At 55.5% G+C, this 22,032-nt stretch overlaps 10 protein-coding genes across 10 annotated transcripts; 5 read left to right on the forward strand and 5 right to left on the reverse strand.

Annotated features, from left to right (window-relative positions):
• Window positions 1-404: 404 nt before the first annotated feature.
• On the reverse strand, window positions 405-1,157 carry QC762_0095120 (uncharacterized protein; the record flags this gene model as incomplete). Its single annotated transcript, XM_062884099.1, has 2 exons — window positions 405-461; window positions 1,032-1,157. 2 exons carry the CDS (start codon window positions 1,155-1,157, stop codon window positions 405-407), a joined length of 183 nt encoding a protein of 60 aa, XP_062740647.1.
• A 159-nt stretch (window positions 1,158-1,316) lies between these two features.
• On the forward strand, window positions 1,317-2,123 carry QC762_601420 (uncharacterized protein). The gene is made up of 3 exons (XM_062891841.1): window positions 1,317-1,718; window positions 1,790-1,933; window positions 1,996-2,123. The coding sequence occupies exons 1-3, from the start codon at window positions 1,669-1,671 to the stop codon at window positions 2,012-2,014; spliced, it is 213 nt and encodes a 70-aa protein (XP_062740648.1). The 5' UTR covers window positions 1,317-1,668; the 3' UTR covers window positions 2,015-2,123.
• Window positions 2,124-2,262: 139 nt separating this feature from the next.
• Window positions 2,263-3,649, reverse strand: STR3 (cystathionine beta-lyase; the record flags this gene model as incomplete). The annotated part of the gene is made up of 2 exons (XM_062891840.1): window positions 2,263-2,349; window positions 2,411-3,649. 2 exons carry the CDS (start codon window positions 3,647-3,649, stop codon window positions 2,263-2,265), a joined length of 1,326 nt encoding a protein of 441 aa, XP_062740649.1.
• Window positions 3,650-4,618: 969 nt separating this feature from the next.
• Window positions 4,619-6,419, reverse strand: MSP1 (mitochondrial dynamin GTPase Msp1; the record flags this gene model as incomplete). Its single annotated transcript, XM_062891839.1, has 3 exons — window positions 5,897-6,419; window positions 5,185-5,831; window positions 4,619-5,132 (listed from the first exon to the last, which is right to left on the reverse strand). Exons 1-3 carry the CDS (start codon window positions 5,963-5,965, stop codon window positions 4,619-4,621), a joined length of 1,230 nt encoding a protein of 409 aa, XP_062740650.1. The 5' UTR covers window positions 5,966-6,419.
• QC762_601390 (uncharacterized protein) lies at window positions 6,387-8,315 on the forward strand. Its single transcript, XM_062891838.1, has 2 exons — window positions 6,387-7,869; window positions 7,921-8,315. Exons 1-2 carry the CDS (start codon window positions 6,597-6,599, stop codon window positions 8,115-8,117), a joined length of 1,470 nt encoding a protein of 489 aa, XP_062740651.1. The 5' UTR covers window positions 6,387-6,596; the 3' UTR covers window positions 8,118-8,315.
• Window positions 8,316-9,055: 740 nt separating this feature from the next.
• Window positions 9,056-11,506, reverse strand: QC762_601380 (uncharacterized protein; the record flags this gene model as incomplete). Its single annotated transcript, XM_062891837.1, has 3 exons — window positions 10,936-11,506; window positions 10,666-10,858; window positions 9,056-10,606 (listed from the first exon to the last, which is right to left on the reverse strand). The coding sequence occupies exons 1-3, from the start codon at window positions 11,100-11,102 to the stop codon at window positions 9,056-9,058; spliced, it is 1,911 nt and encodes a 636-aa protein (XP_062740652.1). The 5' UTR covers window positions 11,103-11,506.
• Window positions 11,089-13,574, forward strand: ARH1 (NADPH-adrenodoxin reductase; the record flags this gene model as incomplete). The annotated part of the gene is made up of 2 exons (XM_062891836.1): window positions 11,089-12,089; window positions 12,153-13,574. Exons 1-2 carry the CDS (start codon window positions 11,823-11,825, stop codon window positions 13,572-13,574), a joined length of 1,689 nt encoding a protein of 562 aa, XP_062740653.1. The 5' UTR covers window positions 11,089-11,822.
• A 175-nt stretch (window positions 13,575-13,749) lies between these two features.
• ETF1 (Electron transfer flavoprotein alpha-subunit) lies at window positions 13,750-14,802 on the reverse strand (the record flags this gene model as incomplete). The annotated part of the gene is made up of 1 exon (XM_062891835.1): window positions 13,750-14,802. One exon carries the CDS (start codon window positions 14,800-14,802, stop codon window positions 13,750-13,752), a length of 1,053 nt encoding a protein of 350 aa, XP_062740654.1.
• A 466-nt stretch (window positions 14,803-15,268) lies between these two features.
• On the forward strand, window positions 15,269-18,718 carry ssr2 (SWI/SNF and RSC complex subunit Ssr2). Its single transcript, XM_062891834.1, has 3 exons — window positions 15,269-15,686; window positions 15,782-16,320; window positions 16,398-18,718. Exons 1-3 carry the CDS (start codon window positions 15,578-15,580, stop codon window positions 17,808-17,810), a joined length of 2,061 nt encoding a protein of 686 aa, XP_062740655.1. The 5' UTR covers window positions 15,269-15,577; the 3' UTR covers window positions 17,811-18,718.
• A 748-nt stretch (window positions 18,719-19,466) lies between these two features.
• On the forward strand, window positions 19,467-21,549 carry CAT2 (Carnitine O-acetyltransferase mitochondrial; the record flags this gene model as incomplete). The annotated part of the gene is made up of 3 exons (XM_062891833.1): window positions 19,467-19,556; window positions 19,627-21,341; window positions 21,423-21,549. 3 exons carry the CDS (start codon window positions 19,467-19,469, stop codon window positions 21,547-21,549), a joined length of 1,932 nt encoding a protein of 643 aa, XP_062740656.1.
• Between the last annotated feature and the right edge of the window lie 483 nt (window positions 21,550-22,032).

The raw sequence follows: 22,032 nt of genomic DNA on the forward strand, positions 1-22,032 counted from the left end.
AACAAAAAGGGTCACGCAAGAAAAAAGCGAGCAATATCCCTCCCTCCCCTAGCATTCTTCACCCCCAGCGGCGGCCGAGTCGCATCTTTCCCTTAGGTACACCAAAAAGATCCTATCACCAACCCCCTTCCATCCATCCATCCATCCATCTATCCATCCATCCATCCATCCATCTATCCGACACCCACCCCATCACCCTGGGCAGCATGTCGGCACCTCGTTCAAAAGATTGGGGGGTTGGGTGGGGTGTCAAACCACGAGCCTTGTCACAAGACCACTCCATTAGCCAGCTATCGTGCAAGGTGGCTTCGAACAAACGGGAAGCTGCAGCCGCATAAAGGGAGGAAGAGTTGGGCAAAGCAGAACAAGGCCCAAACATCCACCGCTTTTCTGCGCTGATTCCGTCAAGATGCTGAACCGGGATAGCCGCTTTGGAAGTACAGCGCAGGAATTGTAAAGTGCTGTGTGTGGTGTTGGCAGCAGAAGGAATAATATCTCGTCGAGATTGAGGAGAAAGCAGGACTCGAGGTTGCCCCCCGCAACACCAAGATGGTATTGTCATGATAAACGAGCATGCAAAAGAAGAAGACCCCGAGGCCACAGGAATCTCGCTGCAATATCTTGCAGCAGCGCATAACCCACAAAAGAAGCCAAGTGCTCTCTGCATCTACGGAGATGTCAGCAGCTGTCGTGCTTGAGAGAGAAAGCGCAGCTAGACCTCCTGAGCACACTGGCAGCCTGAGGAGTCTGGGCTGCGAGAGTTTTCTCTGTAACCGCCGCATCCGAAGCAAACAAGCCTTCAACGACAAGCCTCCAGCATACACAGTCTTCTCGGTCTCGTCGGTCTTATCGAGCCGCGTTGCAGATATACAGCATACATCTGCACAACCCAAGCCCACAGCTGCGCGGCAATATCTGAGCTCTCTATATCTCGTAGACCGGTTGCCCCCCATGGGGCCCCGACCCTCTCTCGTCCGGCAGCATGCCAACAAAGCATCGTGAGAAGAAGAAGAAAAAAGGTGTGGTCGTACCATAGTTACTAGCAAACCACCACCGGTCGGAGGACAGCAGCGAATCGGCATCAGACGCAAAACGAAAACATCAAATCCTCGGCTTGTATCAGAGGTCATCATTCTCATGACGCTGACCGATGTCATTTCGTGAGCAGCGCGCTGAGGCGTCGTTGATGATGCGTGTACCACCGAGATAACATCTTCGGAACAGGGACATGGCCTGAGACCGTGGGTGGGAAAAGTGAGCTGTCATGTCCACACCAAGATGGCCCAACGCACATCCAAGCCCCTAGGTGTCACAGCGACTGATCGGTCGCAGCATCCTGCAAAGTGAGCGGCTCAAACATCTGTCCCCGGTCAGTTGGGCATGGCGCAATGGTGGAAGTTGTCATGAGTGTAGAGGCAACGCTAGAGCAATCCCCCCGTTCCTTTCTATTCCTCTCGTTCTACCTCAACGGCCTGGTGCGCGGGACGTCCCGCAACACCGAGGGCCGTCATCATACAGCTGGTCGTCTCAGGAGGATGACCAGAACATAAAAGCACCATCCTCCCCCGGTTGTGCCATGGAGCAAGAAGGCTTCCTGTGCACCCGCAACATCACCACTCGAGAAGACCCCATCTGCCCCCACCCAAACCCCCTTGCCCCCAGGCGACCATGCCTCACAGCGTGAGAGATGACAAAGCTTCTGGGGACCACAGTCAAAGGTTCGTGATACCCAGCCGTTCTGCCGCATATTTTCCGAGGGGACTCCCTCTCACAAGTTCCATAGTTCCAGCCGACACCAGGTCACTCCCCCTCCATCCAGTCAATCTGGGTCCTCCTCACAGGAGGAATCGCCCATGCTGAAGGCTTGGGAAGCCGAGCATAACCCCAGCAACCTCACCATCACCGAAACGCTTTTCCAGAGCGGGTTGACGAGGTGAGTCGTCATTGATCCTGTGTCTCCTAGGCAGTTGTTTTAGTAGTACTAAGCGATTGTAGTGCCCGCACTGGGGCTTGAAGCACCGCCCGCAGCATCCGTTTGGGGTTGCTTTCGAGGCCGAGAGCGTGTTGTGATGAGGACAAGATTTTTGGCGTTCAACGTCTTGACAACGATATCCGTTGTCGTTGTATATTTCATTACTTTTGGTGTATCCCAGATATCCGCCCAGCATGCTTGTAAGGGGAATGAAACCAGATGAACATCCCAGACGCCCACCGTTTCCCGTGCAGTCCGAAAATCGTCAGTCGTAATGGCTAGGTGCGAGCCTAAGCTGATGGTGTCGAGCTTCCGCCGTTGGCCTCATTTGCGTGAAAGCCATCGATCGTCAGCGTCACAGCGCCGGCTTGCACAAGCTAGAGTCAAAATGTCAGACCGAGCCATGCATCAGAAAGCGGTTTGGGAATCACAACTTACAGCACGAGTAAGATCGTCGATGAGATCGTCCACGTCCTCGATACCCACACACAAGCGAATGATGTCCTCAGGCATCTGCCTCTCCGCCCTTGTCTTTGCGTCGATGCTAGCATGGCTCATACGGCATGGCATGCTGATCAAGCTATTGACACAGCCGAAACTGACACTGATGCCCCAGAGCCTGGCAGCTTCCACTATCCTCTCGGAAAGGGCGACATCGCCAGTCTCAAAGGAAAGCACGGCACCGGCACCACGAGCCATGGACCAGTGCAGATCGTACTGGGGATGAGACCTGAGACCTGGATAGCGAACTTTGAAGCCGTGTGATTCGAGAAACTCGGCAATTCGTTGAGCGCTGGTCTGCTGCTTCTCCATGCGGATGGCCAGTGTCTTGACACCCCTCATGAGCAAAAAGGAGTCGTTGGGGGAGAGTCCACAGCCGGTAGCATTGATAGTAAAGTACATCTTGTCTCCGATCTCTGCGTCATTGACGGCAATGACACCGGCCATGATATCGTGGTGACCGGAGAGGTACTTGGTGCCGGACTCGTAGGAAATGTCGGCGCCGAGATCCAGAGGGTTGCAGAGCATGGGCGACAGCATGGTGTTGTCGACGACAACCAATGCCTTGCTGTTGGCCTCGTGCGATGCTCTGGCGATCGACGCGACATCGACGATCTTGATCAGCGGGTTCGTCGGCGTCTCCAGCAGAACCATGGCCGTCTTCTCCGTAATCACCTCCTTCACGGCGTCGACGTTGGTGGTGTCGACGTGATGCACAACAACCCCCTGGTTGTTCTTGAGATATGTCAGAAGCCGGTTCGTGCCACCATACAAATCATCGCCCGTGATAACCTCGTCACCCGGTTTCAGAAGGCGTGTAATGACATCCAGTGCACCCATTCCCGAGCCGACAGCCAGGCAGCGGGTCGCATTCATGATCTTGGCCAGGTGGCGTTCAAGATGGGTCCGGGTAGGGTTTCCCGATCGAGTGTAGTCATACTCGTTGCCGCCGTTGGAAGACGTTTGCTTGAAGGTGGCCGACTGGTAGATCGGGATGCTCGAGGCACCATACTGGTCCTTGGAGTCAGTATAGACGAGCTCGGTTGCGAGAGCATACCGGCGTGACCCAGGGTGCGGACTCGATGGGGCAGGTGATGGGGGGAGAGCATGGCCATCGAGATCGACTCTGGAGAGGGCCTTCTTCGCGGCCTGCGCGGGCGTACTTGGGGAAGCCATTGGGAGCGAGTTCCTGTGTGGTGGGTGACAGGCAGGTGACTCAATATCCGGTTTGTTGGAGGCGGGGTGGTTTTTGCGGGATGGAAGCCGCAAAGCTAAGGTAGGTATCGGAAACACAAGAGGAAGGAGGGCCAATGCTTTATGTTGTAGAGTCAAAGAGTCGAGAAGAGGATATGATACGGTATGATATGATATGGATTTTCCGGGGAAAACTGGATCGGCGAGGGACAGCGTTGCGTCTTTTCTCTCCAAGAGTTGTCAGTATTCGATGATATGATTCGGGGATTGGGGGTTGGCTGGTCAGTCTGTAACACACTGCCATCGCGACCGCTCTTTACTCCGGAGTCGGACAGGAGTTGTTCTGCTAGGGGGTACTTGGGGTTCTGGTGGCAAACATGTGACAAATCAGGTAGCGCCGTAGCCAACTTACAGCAAAAGCGCAGTGGGTCATCCAAATGACGTGCTTGCCTGCCGCGGATGAACCCGTTTTGACAGCAATGTACGAGCTCACTTACATGGTATGATGACTCTGAGCAAAGAGCGAGGGCACTGTCACGTCAGCCCGTTACCGAAATCTCTTTCCTGTCTGCCCTCTCATTCCTATGGGGTAATGAGGGGAACATGGTCATCCATCTTGATTTGCCGTGTCAGTGCCCAAGGCTCGGCTCCGGGCCGACAGCAGCCAGCACGCCGGCTAAAGGCTATGCCACGAAGTATCACTATCACCATGAGATAGAGACCTGTTTCGTGTGTCTGGTTGGTTATCTATTACTCTAAAGCAGACTTTGGAGATATTGGAGATGAAACTCGCTCCCCCCCTTGTCTGTCCAGCCGGGGAAGCATGCCGCTGTGTCAATCGCTTGATCCGCCAACCCCCAATCTGTTCGTGATATACGAACAGACACTCTGATCTATCGCTGCTCGTTTATTTTATCAATGCCATGAACCATGAACCATACACCCATCCCTCTAAGAGAGCGTGGTAACAACGTCCTCTTCGAGTTCCTGGACATCGCGCCATTCGCTTTCGGATTGCCCATTAGTAGCAGCAGGCGGTGGCACATGAAGGACCTGTCCGCCTCGCCGACCGAAGAAGTCATCGGTTCTGATACCGCGGACGCCCTCAGGGGCTACCCGGGACATGGACGCCCCGGACGCACGATGCTGGCGGATATACTCTCTCATGGGAACCATGGCGGCGTCGCGGCACGCTTCCTTGAGATCGCTTCCGGACATGCCCGCCGTGACCTTGGCAATATATTCAACATCAAAGTCCGGATCACGCTTGGTATTCCCGAGGATCAATTCGAGAATGCGACGACGCTGCTCAGTTCCCGGAAGAGAAACAGGGAATTTCTTGGGCATTCTCCTGAGAATGGCCTCGTCGATGGCGTTTATCCTGTTGGTGGCACCGAGCACAACAATGCGTGCAGGAACACCGGCGGCGTTGGACGAGGTGAGACCATCCCATAGCGTCATGAATCTGGGCAAGGTCAGGAATAAGACGATATCAAACGGCAACAGGGGCCACTTACTCAGCCTTGACCATGCCACTGGCTTCGTGCTCGCCATTGTGTCGTTGCCCCAGCACAGCATCAATCTCATCGATGAAGATGATGGCGGGCTCAAGCTTGCGCGCCAGAGAGAAGACGGCACGGACCAGCTTGTTGGAGTCGCCATACCATTTTTCCGTAAGTGTCGAGATGTGAAGGTTGATGAACGAGGCACCGCTCTCGTGTGCCACAGCCTTTGCCAGCATCGTCTTGCCACAGCCTGGTGGGCCGTACAGCAGCACGCCAGATGGTGCAGCCAGGAGAGACCCACCATGCTGGTACAAATGTGGCATCGTTAATGGGTAGATGATAGCCTCCTTCACTTCTTCAATGATTTCCTCCAATCCTCCAATGTCGTCAAAGCCAACCGGGATGTCCTCTGGCGCGACGACCTCCAGTGCTACCTGGTTTTCGTACTCGTTCAGAACCAAGTCCTCAACGCTGGTCTTTTGTGATGCATCTGTGTTGGCTGCGTCATTTGCGCTGTTCTCGGCAATCTTCTTTCGTATCCTTTGCAGGTTCGCCTGTGCCCTTTTTCGTGTCGCTTCGTTCTTCTCGTGGTCTGGGTCGACTACCCGCGCAAAGTAGGGGGCGACGACATCTTTGAGTAGCAGGTACGCGGTTAGGGCCTGGGGGAAGGAGTCAGCAAACACAAGATCACATATGCGCACGTAGGGGACAGCATAGTCCGTACACCAGCTGCAAGGAGCATGCCCGAGGTCAAGCCCGCCCCCAGATCTCTTAAGCGCTTGTTGTCGCTCATGCTGTCAGCGCAGCGGTGCGAGATGTCGCACAGCTGCTAGGTGTCGGTTCAACCAGAAGTGGGGTTTGAGGATTCCTGGCAGGTCAGACAAGGTGATAGCAATGGGTTTGCAGGGTCGTTTATATAGGAGTGCCAATGGGTGATGTGTCGTGGCGAGGGGGAGTTGAATGCACCGAGGAGCAATGGCAGGTGTGCCGACAGCCAGCCCGCCAGCGGCATGACCCGACCGACGACCATGTGCAAGCGCCACTCAGTGGCTGAAAGACCAGGGGGTTTGTGCGGCACCGAGTGGGCCTGGGCCACGTAGCTGGGTGCTCTAACCGTATCTGTAGTAGTTGCTACCAAGCGGTGGCCCATGCACAATGCCCCTCCTGCGCCAAAGTAAACAAACTGCAAGGGCAACGCGAGCTGAGAGAGCCGCAAACCTTCCCCCTAACGCGTCGCTACTCAGGGCACTGCGCATCGCCACACCCTTTCAATTTTTTTTTTATTGCGACTGCTGCTTGTAATTATTGCGTAAGGCTCAGGTGAAAACGGACGCACGGGACTCTTTGTGTCTCGAGCTATTCAACTTTTGGCATTTTTGTTTGAATCCATAAACGTCAAGGAATCCCAAGCAGGGGTTTGCTCGATGCTAAGAACGAAGATCCGCTCTCAGCTGCTGGAGCTGGTGGATTCGGATTCAGAAGACGGACTGGGTGGAATCGCGCGCACATCATCATCATCATCATCAACCTCAACTGCCGCTGCCAACATTGGAAGACCGCGCAAACTAAACTCCAAGAAAACAACCACATCCACCATCATGCCGCCAAAGAAGAGAGGAGCTGCCGCAAAGGCAACCGCCGCGTCAAAAGTCACCAAGTCAGAACCAAAGAACACCGCCACGACGCGTCGCGCTGCCGGGAGAGTCGCGGCAGCAGTAGAGAAGGAAGTCCTAGGAGATGCGCCAGCTGAGAACGCGCCGGCGGAGAAGCAAGCAGGAAGAGGAAGAGGGAGACGCGCTGCGGCGGCTACTACACCAGTCGAAGAAGAAGACACAGAAATGGCCGACACCACCACCACGTCAGAAACCACCAAAACCACCCGCGGCCGTCCCAAGAAGACTGTCGCAGGTAGGAAACCCTCCGCCTCCTCCTCCCCAAACGAAACGGTCGAAATCCCAGAAACTCAACCCTCCGCCCTCGAGCCCGGAACGCCCATTTCCGACAGCGACACAGCAGCCCCCACCATCGCACCTCCCCAACCGCGCTCCTTTTCCGTCAGCCCCCAGAAGAAACGCCCATCCGTCACCACAACCACCTCCTCTTCCGAAGCAGACCTCCGCCGCCGCCTAGGCGACCTAACCAAATCCCACTCGGCCCTCGAATCCAAATACAACGCCCTCCGCGACACCACCGTCCCCCAAGCCGAAAAAACCTTTGACTCGTACCGGAAAACATCCGAGTCCAAATCCAAGCTCGCGGACCAGCTGATTGCCTCTTTAAAAGCCGAGCTTTCCACCGCTAAACAATCTAGCGCTGTCATCCCCTCCCTCCAATCAGACCTGTCAACCGCCCAGGCTCAAATCGCGAAATTTGAGGCTCAGGTTGCGGAGCTGAACAAGACGATTGCGGAGCAAAAGACGGAGATCAAGGCGCTGAATATGAAGTTGGCTGCTGCGAGGAATGCGGAAGCGGCGGCGAATAGCAGGAGTGTGACGGCGCAGGTGCCGGGGAGTGCGATGAAGAAGACGTTAGGGGTTGGTGGGGTCAGGGGGACGGGGATGCAGGTGCAGGAGGCTACTTTGGCCGCGCAGAGGAAGGAGGATCTGTATGCGGATTTGACGGGGTTGATCGTCAGGGGGGTGAATGTGGGGGGGGAGGGGGTCGAGTTTGATTGTTTGCAGACTGGGAGGAATGGGAGTAAGTTTTCCTGTGACGGCGGAGAGAAAACGGTGGCTAATATGATGGCAGCATTACATTTTAAACTCACAATGTCGTCTGGGGATGGGGATGAGTCGCAGTGCGAGTATAACCCCATGTTGGATACCAATAGGGATAGGGCGCTGATTGATGTGCTGCCGGAGTTTTTGGTGGATGAGATTGCTTTTCCTAGGGCGCAGGCGGGGAAGTTTTATCAGAGGATCATGAGGGCTTTGAATGAGTCTTGATGTGTATATACCGTAGACTGTAGGATAACCTTGGACAGGACATGGGTGCTTGTGGGATTATCATCATTTGGTGGGTTTTCTATCCTGTAACTTGTTGACATTATTCACGGCATGGTGGGAGAGCATGGTTTGCTTTTTTCGGGGTGGTGGGTAGGATATTGGCGGTTGGAGTTTGGGCGCGTTTTTCCTCAATGGAGAAGTCATCACTTGAAACAGTACTCGCACGTCTCCAGTCACCATCAGTGTGTGCGGTGAGAGGCATGCGTTTAAGGTCGGATGGTTAAGTGTTAGAAGACGGCTGGGCTCGACAACAAGCTTGTCATCTAAGTGACAGACAATGTTTCTGTCTCATCTCGTGTTGATCATATGTTGAGCTCATAAATTCGGATCCAGGAGCAGCCGCAGAGGACGTTCACCCCCACCCCCCCCCTCCCCCTCGGGTTTTCGTAACCGGCCACCCAGCACGGGGGTTGGCCGGTGAGCTTTCTCCTGTTTTTCGACTTTTTTTCTTGTTCCATACGTCAAGGGTAATATAATGAATTATTGTTTTGACAGGCAGGTCTGTTTTCTTTCTTTCCCATCTAACAAGATGGATCATTATCTAGCAGCAAGGCTTTCCCAAACCACAAGTAAGGTCGTGCCCCTTCTACCGCTCCAGCAAACCACTGTCCTGATGGAGGTTTCGATTTAGAGCAACAAAGCAAACATGACATCGTTTCACTTGACGTTATCGACGGTGGAACAAGTAAATATACCCATCCCTTTCATGTGACCAAGGCCATCAGAGATACTAGATACAGAAAAGACATGTATAACATTCCCCCTTCCCCCCCCAAACCTGTTCATTCACATAGGTATTCGTACATCCCATCCCAAACCCATCCCTCTATCCCCCCCTCCAATTAAGAAAACCCAACCCATCATCCCACCCCCCATCCCTACTCGTTCAAAACCGAATACCTACTCCTCATGGCAGCCACATGCCCCCCCTTCACCTCCCCATTCCCCTTCTTTTTCTTAATCTCCAAAGGAGGAGGCGTAACCCCCGCCCTCCCCTCCTCCGCCTCCCGCCCGCTAACATGCCTCATCCTCACCCCCACCCCCACCGGCCCACCATCAAAATCATTCCCACTGCTCACCTGCCTCATATTATTCCTCGTGTCCTCCTCCTCCACAACCCCACCAAGCCCCAAACTCCCCACGATAACCGGCGGCGTCCTCGCCCTCAAATCCCCATACGGTTTGGAATAAAAACTCGAATCCGCCTGGATGGAACTCTGTCTATTCAGCTGTTTCCGAGCAGGCGTCTTCATCTCTGTTATGTCGCCAGACACGCGGCGGTCATTGGGGCTGACCTCCCCCAGGATTGAATCCCTCAGCCTTGAAAAGGGGGTGGAATGCCTCTTTGGTGGCGGGGACGGGGAGCGTGGGGGGTGGGAACCAAGCGGGTTGGGATGGGCCGGTGAGGGTCCGAGATTAGTCCTGTAGTTGAAATCATTTTCATCATTGTCCGAAGAATCGGAGTCGGGGTCGAGGGTTTGGTACTGCGGGTTTCGCTGCGCGGTGCGGCTGACCAGGCTGGGGGTTGTGTACCATGCCTCTGTGAACCTCGCTGTCCTCGGCTGCTGGACTTGCGACGGGGAAACCGGGGTGGGGTGGTGGGATTTAACAGCCGAAGTCTGAGGGTGGTCGTCATCGTCGTCGGAGAAGGTGGTTGGGGGATTGAACATTGACCTTGGCCGGGGGGCGCCGAGATCCGTTTCTCCGAGTGGGAGCTCGGTGTAGGAAGCGCGGGATTTGGTTGGGGAAGATTGCCCGCTGGAATGGGCGGGAACAGGAGGAGGGGCGGACATGCGGTGAAAGTCCTGGGCTGTGCCGGAGGAGCGGTTGGAGTGGGGGATTTGGTATTGTCTCGACGGGAGGCCCTTCCTTGAGTCCTGGGAGTCATACGAGCTTTGACGGGTGTGCATGAAAGGAACGGAAGGGGGGCGGGAGGTGTCCGGGTCGTAGGCTGGGAGGCTGTCACGGATGCGGTCCGAGAGGGTGCTGACGCGCTTTTCAGAGTCCGAGTAGCTGGTGGTGGTGGTGGTGGTAACGATGGAGGACTTGTTGCGCTTGTGGGCGCGGGAGGTAAAGCGGTTCTCGAGGGGATTCATGTCTGGGGGCATCATGGAGATGCGGCGGAACACGACGCCGAGCCAGAGGGAGATGGCGAGGGAGACGAGATGCAGCCCAGCAGCGCCCATGAGACCGTAGTAGAGGGAGGGGACAAAGTACTTCTGGACAAGATCTTGGTTGGTGAGAAGAGTGGACCACTTGTCAGCCTGGTTGCGGCACGAAAAGATGCCGTAGGTGTAGAGCGGGAGGACAGCAAGGTCGGAGATACCGCCAAAGACTTGGTAGGCTGCTGATGAGCCGGGGGTCTTGCCGGATGCTGGCTTGGAGTGGTGGTAGATGGAGTAGATGCAGTGGATGATCACGACACCAAACTAGCAGAGTGTTAGACCATATGTGACTGAGAGTCGATATTCCACACTCAAGGACTCACGGTGACGCGCATAACCCATCCTGTTAGTTCCTCAAACCCCTTCAAGAGAATGCACAGAGTCAGAAAACCAAGGGCGGCAATCAACTCGAGCACACGCAGACACAGCTGCACAGCTCTCATCCCTTTGATCCAGCTCTTGGTGGAGGCACCCAGGGTCCTAAAGTTGGTCCGGCCTGTTGGGACGACATGGGCACTATGGTCAATGTTAGTACCTGGTTCCTGCATAAGACTGGAATGCAGAAATGCAGAAAAAGGTGTGGAGTTGCATACTCTGGATGGCGGTTGATCGAGACAAGCGGGCCGTTCGGCTTCGGCTTCGGCTTCTTCTTCTCATAACTCGCCCGAGTGACGGCCTTGGGGTCAAACACAGGAACAGGGAAGCGTTCGTCGTCCTTCAAGACTGGCTCGTACATGTACGGTTGGTTGGAGCCCCCCATGTTTGCGACCGGCGCCTTACAGCGCTATGGTTCTCTGGAGGTGGTGATAATTGGAGGAGTGCGGTATGCAAAAAAACACACAAGAGAGGGCCCCGCGGGATCAAAAAGGACGTCAATGCCGGAGCTGTTCAGCTTGTGGTGCAGTTGATCCTCTTTTGACAAGCGTTGACGGGGCAACCATGCAAGCGCTGTCAGCTCTGCCCTGTTCGAGCTGTGCCAGCCATCCCGAGACGGGAAGGGGGAGCAAACGCCGCGGGACTTGACTGGATGAAACATGGTTGTATTTTGTCCCGAGTGTCACACCGCCTCGGTCGTCGCACTCATAATTATCGCCATGATCTGTGGTCTGTCAGCCATGCCTTGACGTTGTGTTTGAAGTGATGCTCGGGCGGGGCTGTGATTACTGATGCCCTTGTTTCGGGGTGGGGTTTTTGCGATCCAAGCTCCAAGCTTCCCTTGTCGGCTGCGACATCACTGGGCTGACCCCGCTATCTCCGGCCATGCCCCCACTAAAACATCCGAATTGTAGGGCCGACAACGCCGTTAGCAGCGCCGGAGCCGGGCCCCGAACCCTGAGTTTTGCACTGTGACTCCGTCCGTGAGCCGCATTACTTATTACATGTGGCTGGTGGCTGCAGTCTTCTTCTTTGTGCGTGAACCTCACTACTCTAAACTGATATCAGCTCACCACCAGTGGGCTCGGCACCCGCTCTATTCCTCATGGCCACCATCGCCCGGGCAAGGCCGAGGGCTTTTCAACAATGGAATCGACAACTCGCCTTGGCATACACAAACCAGGTCCGGAGGGCCTCCACCACCGTTGAGCCGTTCCGGCTAGCAATCATCGGCTCCGGTCCGGCTGGTTTCTACACGGCGTACCGTTTCATGAAGAACAATGAACACGCCAAGGTGGACATGTATGAGTCCTTGCCGGTTCCTTATGGGCTTGTGAGATTTGGCGTTGCTCCAGACCATGCTGAAGTGAAAGTAGGTATACATGATGCTGTCGCCCTTGTAAAAGCAAAAGCATAATCACTGACAAGTTGCCAGAACTGTCGAGAGAAATTTGAAGAGGTAGCCGCTTCCCCTGACTTCACTTTCATCGGCAATGTCACCGTCGGTGCTTCTAGTGACCACCCAGACAGCGCCACCGTCCCCCTATCCAGCATTCTCCGTCACTACCACGCCGTAGTCTTTTCCTATGGCTCCTCCGAAGACAGGAAGCTCGGCATTCCAGGGGAAGAACTCAAAGGAGTCTTTTCAGCCCGTGAGTTTGTCGGGTGGTACAACGGCCTCCCGGAATATGCCGACCTCAACCCAGACCTTAGCCTAGGGGCGCATGGTGACACCCTCATCATCGGCAACGGCAACGTAGCCATGGACGTTGCCCGTATTCTCCTCAAATCCCCAGAAGAACTCGCCAAAACAGACATCGCCGCCCACGCCCTTGACGCCCTCTCCAAAAGCAAAACCCACAACATCCGCATCATCGGTCGACGCGGGCCCATCCAAGCAGCCTTCACGACCAAAGAACTCCGCGCCCTCTACAAACTCCCGGGTGTCGAGGTCCGTCCTTATGAACTCGAACACCCCACAGCCTACGACGTCCTCCCCCCACCAATAAAGCGACGAACGGAGCTCCTCAGCAAGGGCTCTTCCCTCCCACCAAACCCGTCAAACCCCTACCCCTCCGTCACCTTTGACTTCTGCCTCTCCCCTCTCCAATTCGACCACAAGCCTGAACAGCCCTCCTCCACCCCCCAAAACTGGGTCACCTCCGCCACCTTTGGCAAAACCGTCCTCCAAAACCCAAACCAGCACCACCCCTCCACCGACTACGAAACAAACAACCACAGGGAATACTACAACCAAAAAGCCACCGCCCGCCTCCCCCCCCAGCCCGAAACCGTCACCTTCAACACAAGGTACGTTTTCAAATCCATCGGGTACAAGTCCACACCCCTCCCCGAATTCTCTCCCCTGGGCATACCATTCAACACCTCCACCGGCGTGATACCAAACGACGGCATCGGTCGCGTCCTCACCAAACTCCACCGCCCGCATCAACTCCCCTCTTCTTCCCACCCTGCTCACCATCAGCCACATATCGAGCTGCCGCATCACTTCAAGGGGCTGTACTGTTCCGGCTGGGTGAAACGTGGTCCTCAGGGGGTGATTGCCGAGACGATGATGGATGCTTTCACCACGGCGGATGCCATCACCGAGGATTTGACCAAAAGGGAAAAGTTCCTGCCGGAGGGGGAGTGGGGGCAGGATGGGAAGGGGTGGGAGGCTGTCAAGGCGGAGGCTTTGAAGGGGAATAGCAATGCGAGGGTGGTTAGCTGGGAGGATTGGAAGGCGATTGACAGGGCCGAGATTGAGAGGGGGCAGAAGGCCGGGACGGGGAAGGAGAGAGAGAAGTTTGTGAGGAGGGAGGATATGTTGGCTGTTTTGGGGGACGGGGGGAGGTGAGCGTGAATGGTGTTTGCACGACCCGTGGCAAAGACATGTAAGGACCAAGCAGTAGGAGTTATGTTTGTATCAAAAAACAGATCAGATTCATCCAAAAAAAGGTCGCTGTGGCCGGCCGGCTCACGGCTGGATATTTGTACATCTAACTAGTACATCTAACAAGAAATCAAATCCTCTACGCCCTCAGCTTCTCCGTCAACTCAGGCACCTTCTCGAACAAATCCCCCACCAACCCAACATCCGCCACCTGAAAAATCGGCGCATCCCCATCCTTGTTAATCGCCGCAATCACCTTGCTATCCTTCATGCCAGCCAAATGCTGAATAGCCCCCGAAATCCCCACCGCCAAATACAACTGCGGCGCCACCACCTTGCCCGTCTGTCCCACCTGCAGACTGTTGTCCGCGTACCCGCTATCCACCGCCGCACGGGAAGCACCGACCGCCGCCCCCAGCGTATCCGCCAACGGGAGCATAATCCTGTCAAACTCCTCCTTCGACTTCAACCCCCTCCCCCCACTGACAACCTTGGGCGCGGTCGCAAGGTCAGGCCTGTCTGACTTGGCGAGATCCTCCCCAACCCACTCGGTAGCGCTCTCAACCTTGGGGTCAACCCCCTCCTCCACTGCCGCTGTCCCATCAGCCGGCTCCGCAGCGGGGAAAGCAGTCCCACGGATGGTGATAATCCTCACCTCGTCCGAGCTCTCAACGGTAGCAATCGCGTTTCCGGCGTAAATCGGCCGGACAAAAGTCTTGTCGTTTTCAATGGCGGTGATGTCCGAGATTTGCTGGACGTCCAGCAGGGCGGCTACGCGGGGGAGGAGGTTCTTGCCGAATGCGGTGTGCCCGGCGATGACGTGGGTGTAACCCCCTTTTTTGATGTTTTCCACCAGCAAGGGGGCGTAGTTCTCCGGGAGGCCCTTGTCGTAGGCGGCGTTGTCGACGGCGATGATCTTTTCTACGCCGGGGACTTTGGCGGCTTGTTCGGCGACGGGCTTGATGGAGCTGCCGGCGAGGAAGGCGTGGATGGTGCCGCCGAGTTTTTGGGCGGCGGTGATGGCGGAGAGGGAGCCTGTGTTGAGCTTGCCGTCACGTTGTTCGAGGACGGCGAGGACGGAGAGGAGGCGGTGGAGGGCGGCGGGGGTAGAGCGGAGGGGAGAGAGGGTTGCGGGTTGGAGGCTTGGACGGGTGAGGGCCGAGAAGGCTCGGCGGGTGGTGGTGGAGAGCATCGTGATAGCAGAACTGGGGATCTGTTGAAGTGGTGCAAACTCGGAGGCCGGCTGCCGAAGAAGGGGGAGAGGTTCAATCGGTGAAAATCCGGAGCCGAGTCGTGGCCGGAGTTGGGAATGCCCAAGGGGGAGCAGCAGATGCAGACAGATGCGCAGAATCAATCACACAACTGTCGATGACGGGTTGCGGCGGCCCGAGGTTAGCTTCTGATTGACGACCTTGCGATTGAGCGCATGGGGGGGAAGACCGTGGGACCGTGGGACCGTAGTAAAAGTGGGGCATTTTCCCAGAACCGGAGGGGTTGCTTAGCATTGTGGCTTGTAGCATCTGATACTTATGGCTGGTGCGTGCTTTGGACAATATGAGTGGCTGGTGGACTGTGTCCCACGTGACACGGGCGTTGCTTGGTGGTGGGTGCAGTGCTTGGCAGTTGCAGCAGGCTGAGCTGTGAACTGGCAAAAGCGGGCTCCTTCCCTCACCGTGGTCTGGCGCGCGAACAACATTTTCTCCAACGCGACTGACGGATCACGAACTCCCCGAAGCTGCGACCCCCATCGCGACCGCAAACATCTTGGATTTTTGACAGCCCACTTCGAATCAAGATCCCACCGGTTGCACTTGGCATTTGGATCATCCACTTCTTGCCAGCTGCCTTTTGCTTGTATTGGGCTGCGCTCCTTGGCCTGCAGACTCAACATCGTCGCCCTTTTTTTATTGATTTCATTAGCCCCGTTTTGGTTTGCGTCTATCATCGCCACTGTCGCCGCCGTCACAATGGATGAGAGCATGGTTAGCTACGGGACACCCACCAACGGTGCATCCCCTGGCGCAAACCCAATTCTCTCGCAACCCCCTCTCCCGGATGTCAATGACCAGAACGAAGGTTTGTAGATTGTTGTCTTGTCTTGTCCTGTCTTGTCTTGTCTTGTCTTGTCTTGGCCGTCCAGTCCCGGGCTAACGTGTTTTCGCCATGTGTAGATGTACAGATGGGTGATGGCCCAGAGCCAACAATCAAACAGGACAGCACCACGCCTGCACCAGGCGCCTCATCCGATAATCCCTTGGACGCGCCTGATCGTCCCCCTGCGGAATCGACAGCCCGCGAAGATGAAGAGATGGGCGACGCCTCTAAGAGCAGCGCTGATCAAGCCGATGGCGCTGCCGGGAACGAGGGGACCGGTGAGGTCAAGACCAAGGAGTCCGTCGAGAATGCCGCCAGAGAACATCTGATTTCACAAACCCATGCCATCGTCCTCCCCAGCTACAGCGCCTGGTTCGACATGAACACCATCCACAGCATTGAGAGGAAAGCGCTGCCCGAGTTCTTTAACAACAGAAATCGAAGCAAGACACCTGCTGTCTACAAGGATTACCGTGATTTCATGATCAATGCCTACAGGTTAAACCCAGTCGAGTATCTCACCATCACTGCCTGCCGTCGCAACCTGGCCGGTGATGTCTGCGCCATCATGAGAGTCCACTCTTTCCTCGAGCAGTGGGGGTTGATCAACTACCAGGTACTTTTCGCTTGGCGCGATGTTATATGCTCTACAAAAACAAAGAAAAAAACAAAAAGTACTGACTTTAGCCACAGGTCGACACAGAACAGCGCCCATCGCACGTTGGACCACCGTTCACTGGCCACTTCAAGATCATCTGCGATACTCCTCGCGGCCTTCAGCCATGGCAACCCGCCGCAGACCCTGCCACCGTTGAGGGGCGTCCTAACAAGGACACAGAAGTCAAGGCGAGCGCTACACCCGCGCCAAAGTCTGAGCTCAACCTGGAAGTCGGCCGCAACATCTACGAGGCCAACGCTAAGAACACCAAGCTCACCAAGACCGAGAGCAAGACCAATGGAGAGACCCCAGCGACCAACGGTGTATCCGGGACCGACGAGCTCACCAAGACGCCCATCATCAGAGTCAACTGCTACAACTGCGGCACCGACTGCACGCGCATCTACTACCACAGCTCCCAGGCCGATCCCAATTCGAAGGCCAAGTACGACCTTTGCCCAAGCTGTTACCTCGAGGGCCGCCTCCCAGGAAATCAAACCAGTGCCCACTACACCCGGATGGAGAACCCAACATACTCTTCCATTCTCGACAGGGACGCACCATGGAGCGATGCTGAGACACTCAGACTGTTGGAGGGTCTTGAGAGGTTCGACGACGACTGGGGTGAGATCGCTGACTATGTTGGGACACGGACCAGGGAGGAGTGCGTGCTCAAGTTCCTCCAGCTTGATATCGAGGACAAGTACTTGGAGTCGGAGAAGGTGGATGCACCGGTTGGCCTGCAAATGCTGGGCAGTCATGGCGGTCAGCTACCATTCAGCCAGACCGACAACCCGGTCATGTCGGTGGTGGGCTTCCTGGCCAGCCTTGCGGACCCGGCCAGTACTGCGGCTGCTGCTGGCAAGTCGGCCGAACTGCTGAAGCAGAATCTTCGCAGCAAGCTCGATGCCGTTCCCGAGGATGCCGAGGCCAATGGCAAGGGCAAGGAGAAGGAGGGCGAGTCGATGGAGCTGGATATCAGGCAAGAGGTTACCACCACCACCACCACGACAACGACCACAACCACCAAAACCAGCGCGCTGGCCAACATTCCTCTTGCGGCCATTGGTGCCAGAGCCGGCGGTCTTGCGTCTCACGAGGAGCGGGAGATGACCCGTCTCGTCTCCGCTTGCGTGAACATCACGCTGGAAAAGGACGAGCTCAAGCTCAAGTACTTTGACGAGATGGAGTCGATCCTGCAGTCGGAAAGACGTGAGCTGGAGAGGGCGAGGCAGCAACTGTTCCTCGATAGACTCTCGCTCAAGCGCCGCGTCCGCGAGGTTGAGCAGGGGCTCAAGGAGGCTGTTGCCACGGGGGGTGAGCAGGGCATCCGCATGGTGCAAGAGCTGGGGCTTGATGGGGAACGGGTGACGTTTGACGCGCCGGCGCCGGCTGGGTCGGTGCAGCCGCTTAGTGTTGACGGGCAGCTCAAGAGATATGAGTCTTAGTATGGCGATTTGGTTGCTGAGGAGGAGGGTCACGGTTCGGGAGTGGAGTTTGGCAGTGACGAATCTGAGTCTGGGCAGGAGGAGGAAGAAATGGACTCCAAGACCTTGGGGGTTCTGAGATGCAGAAACGCGTTACTTGTGGTATGCGCGGGGGCCAAGTAGCTCGGTCAGGAGGTGGTTACAAGGTGTGCACCCTTTACAAATACTTCCTTTTTCTTCTTTTTATTTTCTGTTCATTGGCGTCAAGGGTCGGTGCTCTGTGCAGGGGAGGGATGGATGAATGGTTTTTATGGGAGCTCTGGGAAGCAATGGTGTCGTCAAATGCTATGCGTGGGCGTATGAAAAGAAAGACACTGGGCACCTTTTTGTTATGGCTTTACTATTTCTGTATCAAAATACCTACCTATCTTATTACAATGCAGCGGTTAGTGAGGGGTGAGGCGAGGTCTTGATGGCGCTGGGGAGGATATTTTGATTTGAGAAAAGGTCTGCAAGTTACGTTAGATGAGGTAGTGATTGGTGTAATCAGTGTTTTGGCGTATTGTTTATATTCAATCTCACTAAGTGAGGCTGTGATAGGGGTACCGCTAACAGTAAGTAGTAGGCCGAGGTTGTTTCTTGCAGGTGGGACGGAGATAAATACCTAGCCTTGTGACCACCGGACTTGTCGATGACCCGGGAATGTTGTAGGTAGTTCGTCGGATTGGGTTTACACATATGATCATGATTGTACGGGTTGGACCTACTATCTCCGGTCTTCAGGGTCTTTGGTCATGATGAGTGTACAGGTACAAGGTGCATAATTGACATCTGCCCCGGGCAAAGCTTATTCACTCACTCATCGGCGCGCATTATTTACAAGAGGTGCGATTGGAGGAGGAGAGGGTATCAATATGCATAAGGTTTTCCGCTGGCATGTGAATTCCCTGTTTCGGCTTCCTCCGCTAGGCCGTAACGAGCCGGTGGAGGGGAGGGACGAAAGCGACGTCAGGCTCAGCGCGGCATCCGTCACAGAACAGCAGGGAAGGGCCTTCACACGCCAACGGCATGGTCACAAGGGGCGGCCCCGCTGACTCGGTAACCCCACGGCCAGCTTGCAGCGTTGGAAGACTGAATGACGGCAAATAGCCTCGGCTTCAGGGGTCGTTCGGACAAGCGCACCCTGATGCACCTGCATTTTTTCCAAGTGCCCCCCCAGGGCAAGAGGGATCAGACGAGACGAGGCACGCACGCAAGAGGGTGATGTGTGTTGGGCGCCCGGGCGGGGGGGGGGCTTAATACATACATACATACATACATACATACATACATAACTGTGAAGGCCAGTATAACCGATGCCGATGTCACCCCGGACCCCCGAACCTGTGTATCCTTTTACCTAGGCTCGCGGAGAAAGCGGAAAGCATCACGCAAAGAAAGGGCCGACCCTGCTTCGGTCAATCGTCCCGCGGCTACTCTTCTCTCTACTACTACTACATACCACTCTGTACTATTGTAAATTCACAAGGGTCACCTACTACCCAACCTACTATCCTCTCCTTGACGTCTTTCATTTTCTTCCCAGCCCCCAAACAAATCTTTTGCTGTCTGTCCGTTGCCTCCTTAATCCCCCCCCTTCCCCGGCTTTTTAGCTCCACTTGCCTAGGAGAAGTTGGGATGTTTGCCGCGATCGCAAGGACCGCAAGGACAGAGGCTCGGTCGCCCGCTCTTAGGAATATCATTCCCAGACAAACCCAGACGCCACTGGTTCGTGTTCTCTCAAACCTTTCTTTTTCTTCCGCGCATACAGCTAACACAGTCGGCAACCCCAAAACAGAGATTGGCAACAATGGCTTCCAGAAGGAACAACTCCTCCCTGCCCGCCGGCTACGTCGAGGACAAGTCCAAGGGCCCAATGCTCCGCTTCCAAGACTCCCTCCCCAAGCTCCCCGTCCCAACCCTCGAAGAGACCGCGGCCCGGTACCTCAAGTCCCTCAAGCCTCTCCTCTCCCCCGCCGAGCTCGAGAAGAGCACAAAGGCGGTCCAGGAGTTCATCGCCCCCAACGGCCCCGGCCGCAAGCTCCAGGAGAAGCTCCTCGCCCGCCGCGAGGACCCCAAGCACAAGAACTGGATCTACGAGTGGTGGAACGACGCCGCTTACCTCTCCTACCGCGACCCCGTCGTCCCTTATGTCAGCTACTTTTACTCTCACCGCGATGACAAGCGCCGCCGCGACCCTGCCAAGCGCGCGGCGGCCATCACCACCGCCGCGCTCGAGTTCAAGAAGCAGGTTGACACGGGCACGCTGGAGCCCGAGTACATGAAGAAGCTGCCGATTTGCATGGATAGCTACAAGTGGATGTTCAACTGCAGCCGTGTGGCTGCCAAGCCGGCGGATTACCCCGTCAAGTTTGACCCGGCGCAGAACAAGCACATTTTGGTGATCCGCAAGAACCAGTTCTTCAAGGTCGCGCACGAGGTCAACGGGCAGCAGCTTAATACCTCTGAGCTGGAGCAGGCGTTCCGTCGGGTTTATGAGCTCGCCGGGCAGCGGGTTCCTGCTGTTGGCGCCCTGACGTCGGAGAACAGAGATGTCTGGACCGACGCGCGCGCGAAGCTCTTGTCTGCCGACCCCAAGAACGCCCAGTCCCTCGAGGCGATCGAGTCGGCTTCGTTTGTCGTCTGCCTTGACGATGCGGCTCCTGTGACGCTTGAGGAGCGCGCGCATGCTTACTGGCATGGTGACGGGCAGAACAGGTGGTATGACAAGCCGCTTCAATTCATTGTCAACGACAATGGCACGTCGGGTTTCATGGGGGAGCACTCCATGATGGACGGCACGCCCACACACAGGCTGAATGACTTTGTCAACGACGTCATTTTCAACAACAAGCTCGACTTTGCCGACCCGACTGTCCGGAGCAATCTGCCCGAGCCTCAGGTTGTCAAGTTTGTCGTCAACAAGGAGGTGCAGTCCGAAATCGACAGGGCCATCACCGACTTCAACAACGTCATTGGCCAGCACCAGCTCGCGGTGCAGGCGTACCAGGGATACGGCAAGGGCCTGATCAAGAAGTTCAAGTGCAGCCCCGACGCGTACGTGCAGATGATCATCCAGCTGGCGTATTTCAAGATGTACGGCAAGAACAGGCCTACGTATGAGTCTGCCGCTACCAGACGCTTCCAACAAGGCCGTACCGAGACTTGCAGGACTGTTTCCGAGGAGTCAGCGAACTGGTGCAAGAGCATGGCTGATCCTGCCATTCCCGACTCTGAAAAGGTGACCCTGTTCAGAAAGGCGATTGATGGGCACTTGGAGTACATCTCTGCCGCGAGCGACGGCAAGGGCGTGGACAGGCATTTGTTTGGCCTGAAGAGGTTGTTGGGCAAGGGGGAGGAGGTGCCAGCTCTGTATCAGGATCCGGCGTATGGGTATTCTAGCTCGTGGTACCTCAGCACCAGCCAGCTGTCGAGCGAGTTTTTTAACGGGTACGGGTGGAGTCAGGTTATTGATGAGGGGTTTGGGATTGCGTATATGATTAATGAGAATAGGTATGTTTTTTTTTTTGTTTTTCTTCCTGGGCAGGTGTGGTGGGATAGGGTGAACAAGATTATTGACTGACTGGTGTGTAGCTTGAACTTCAACATTGTCAGCAAGGGCCTCGGGAGCGAAAAGATGAGCTACTACCTCAGCGAGGCGGCCGGCGAGATGAGGGACTTGTTGATTCCTACTCTTGAGGCGCCCAAGGCCAAGATCTGAGCTCACGGTTGAGGGATCTAAGGGGGGGGGGCTGCAAAAGGTGGACGAACATAGAAAGACAGAAGATCCACATTTACAACTGACAGACAGAGACCGAGAGAAGAAGAAGGGCAAAACACAGTGCACGGGGGTTTCATACTGTTTTTCTTTTTTCCTTTTTTTTTTTTTTTGGCTGTTTAGGAAAGAGGAGAGAGAAGGAAAGAAAGAAAGGCATATATAGCATTTACAGCTGGTTTGCTGGTTTGATTTGTTGGCTTCTTACACATAGACCACTGCAGCTCGCGCCCTGCCTGCCTGCCTGCCTGCCTGCCTGCTTGTTTTTGTTGTTGTTGGATAGGTTCCGTCCCTTTTTAACTAGCTTGGCTTGAGTGTTTTGTATTGTATCATTGCATTTTCAAGTCTCAGTTATTGTCTCCATCTCCAACAGGACACTTTTCAAGTGTGTGATATGAATATATATTTTGATATCTTAACTCCCCCTCT

Source organism: Podospora pseudocomata, chromosome 6 (assembly GCF_035222375.1).
Source record: "Podospora pseudocomata strain CBS 415.72m chromosome 6, whole genome shotgun sequence".
Classification (NCBI taxonomy): domain Eukaryota; kingdom Fungi; phylum Ascomycota; class Sordariomycetes; order Sordariales; family Podosporaceae; genus Podospora; species Podospora pseudocomata.

Excerpts from the sequence above, each read along its gene's own strand:
- QC762_601420 (XM_062891841.1), top strand. The coding sequence starts at position 1,669 with ATGCCTCACAGCGTGAGAGATGACAAAGCTTCTGGGGACCACAGTCAA. Across the intron at positions 1,719-1,789 it reads TCTGGGGACCACAGTCAAAG|CCGACACCAGGTCACTCCCC; the intron begins GTTCGTGATACC and ends CCATAGTTCCAG.
- QC762_601390 (XM_062891838.1), top strand. The coding sequence starts at position 6,597 with ATGCTAAGAACGAAGATCCGCTCTCAGCTGCTGGAGCTGGTGGATTCG. Across the intron at positions 7,870-7,920 it reads GCAGACTGGGAGGAATGGGA|CATTACATTTTAAACTCACA; the intron begins GTAAGTTTTCCT and ends ATATGATGGCAG.
- ssr2 (XM_062891834.1), top strand. The coding sequence starts at position 15,578 with ATGGATGAGAGCATGGTTAGCTACGGGACACCCACCAACGGTGCATCC. Across the intron at positions 15,687-15,781 it reads TGTCAATGACCAGAACGAAG|ATGTACAGATGGGTGATGGC; the intron begins GTTTGTAGATTG and ends CGCCATGTGTAG. Across the intron at positions 16,321-16,397 it reads GGGGGTTGATCAACTACCAG|GTCGACACAGAACAGCGCCC; the intron begins GTACTTTTCGCT and ends CTTTAGCCACAG.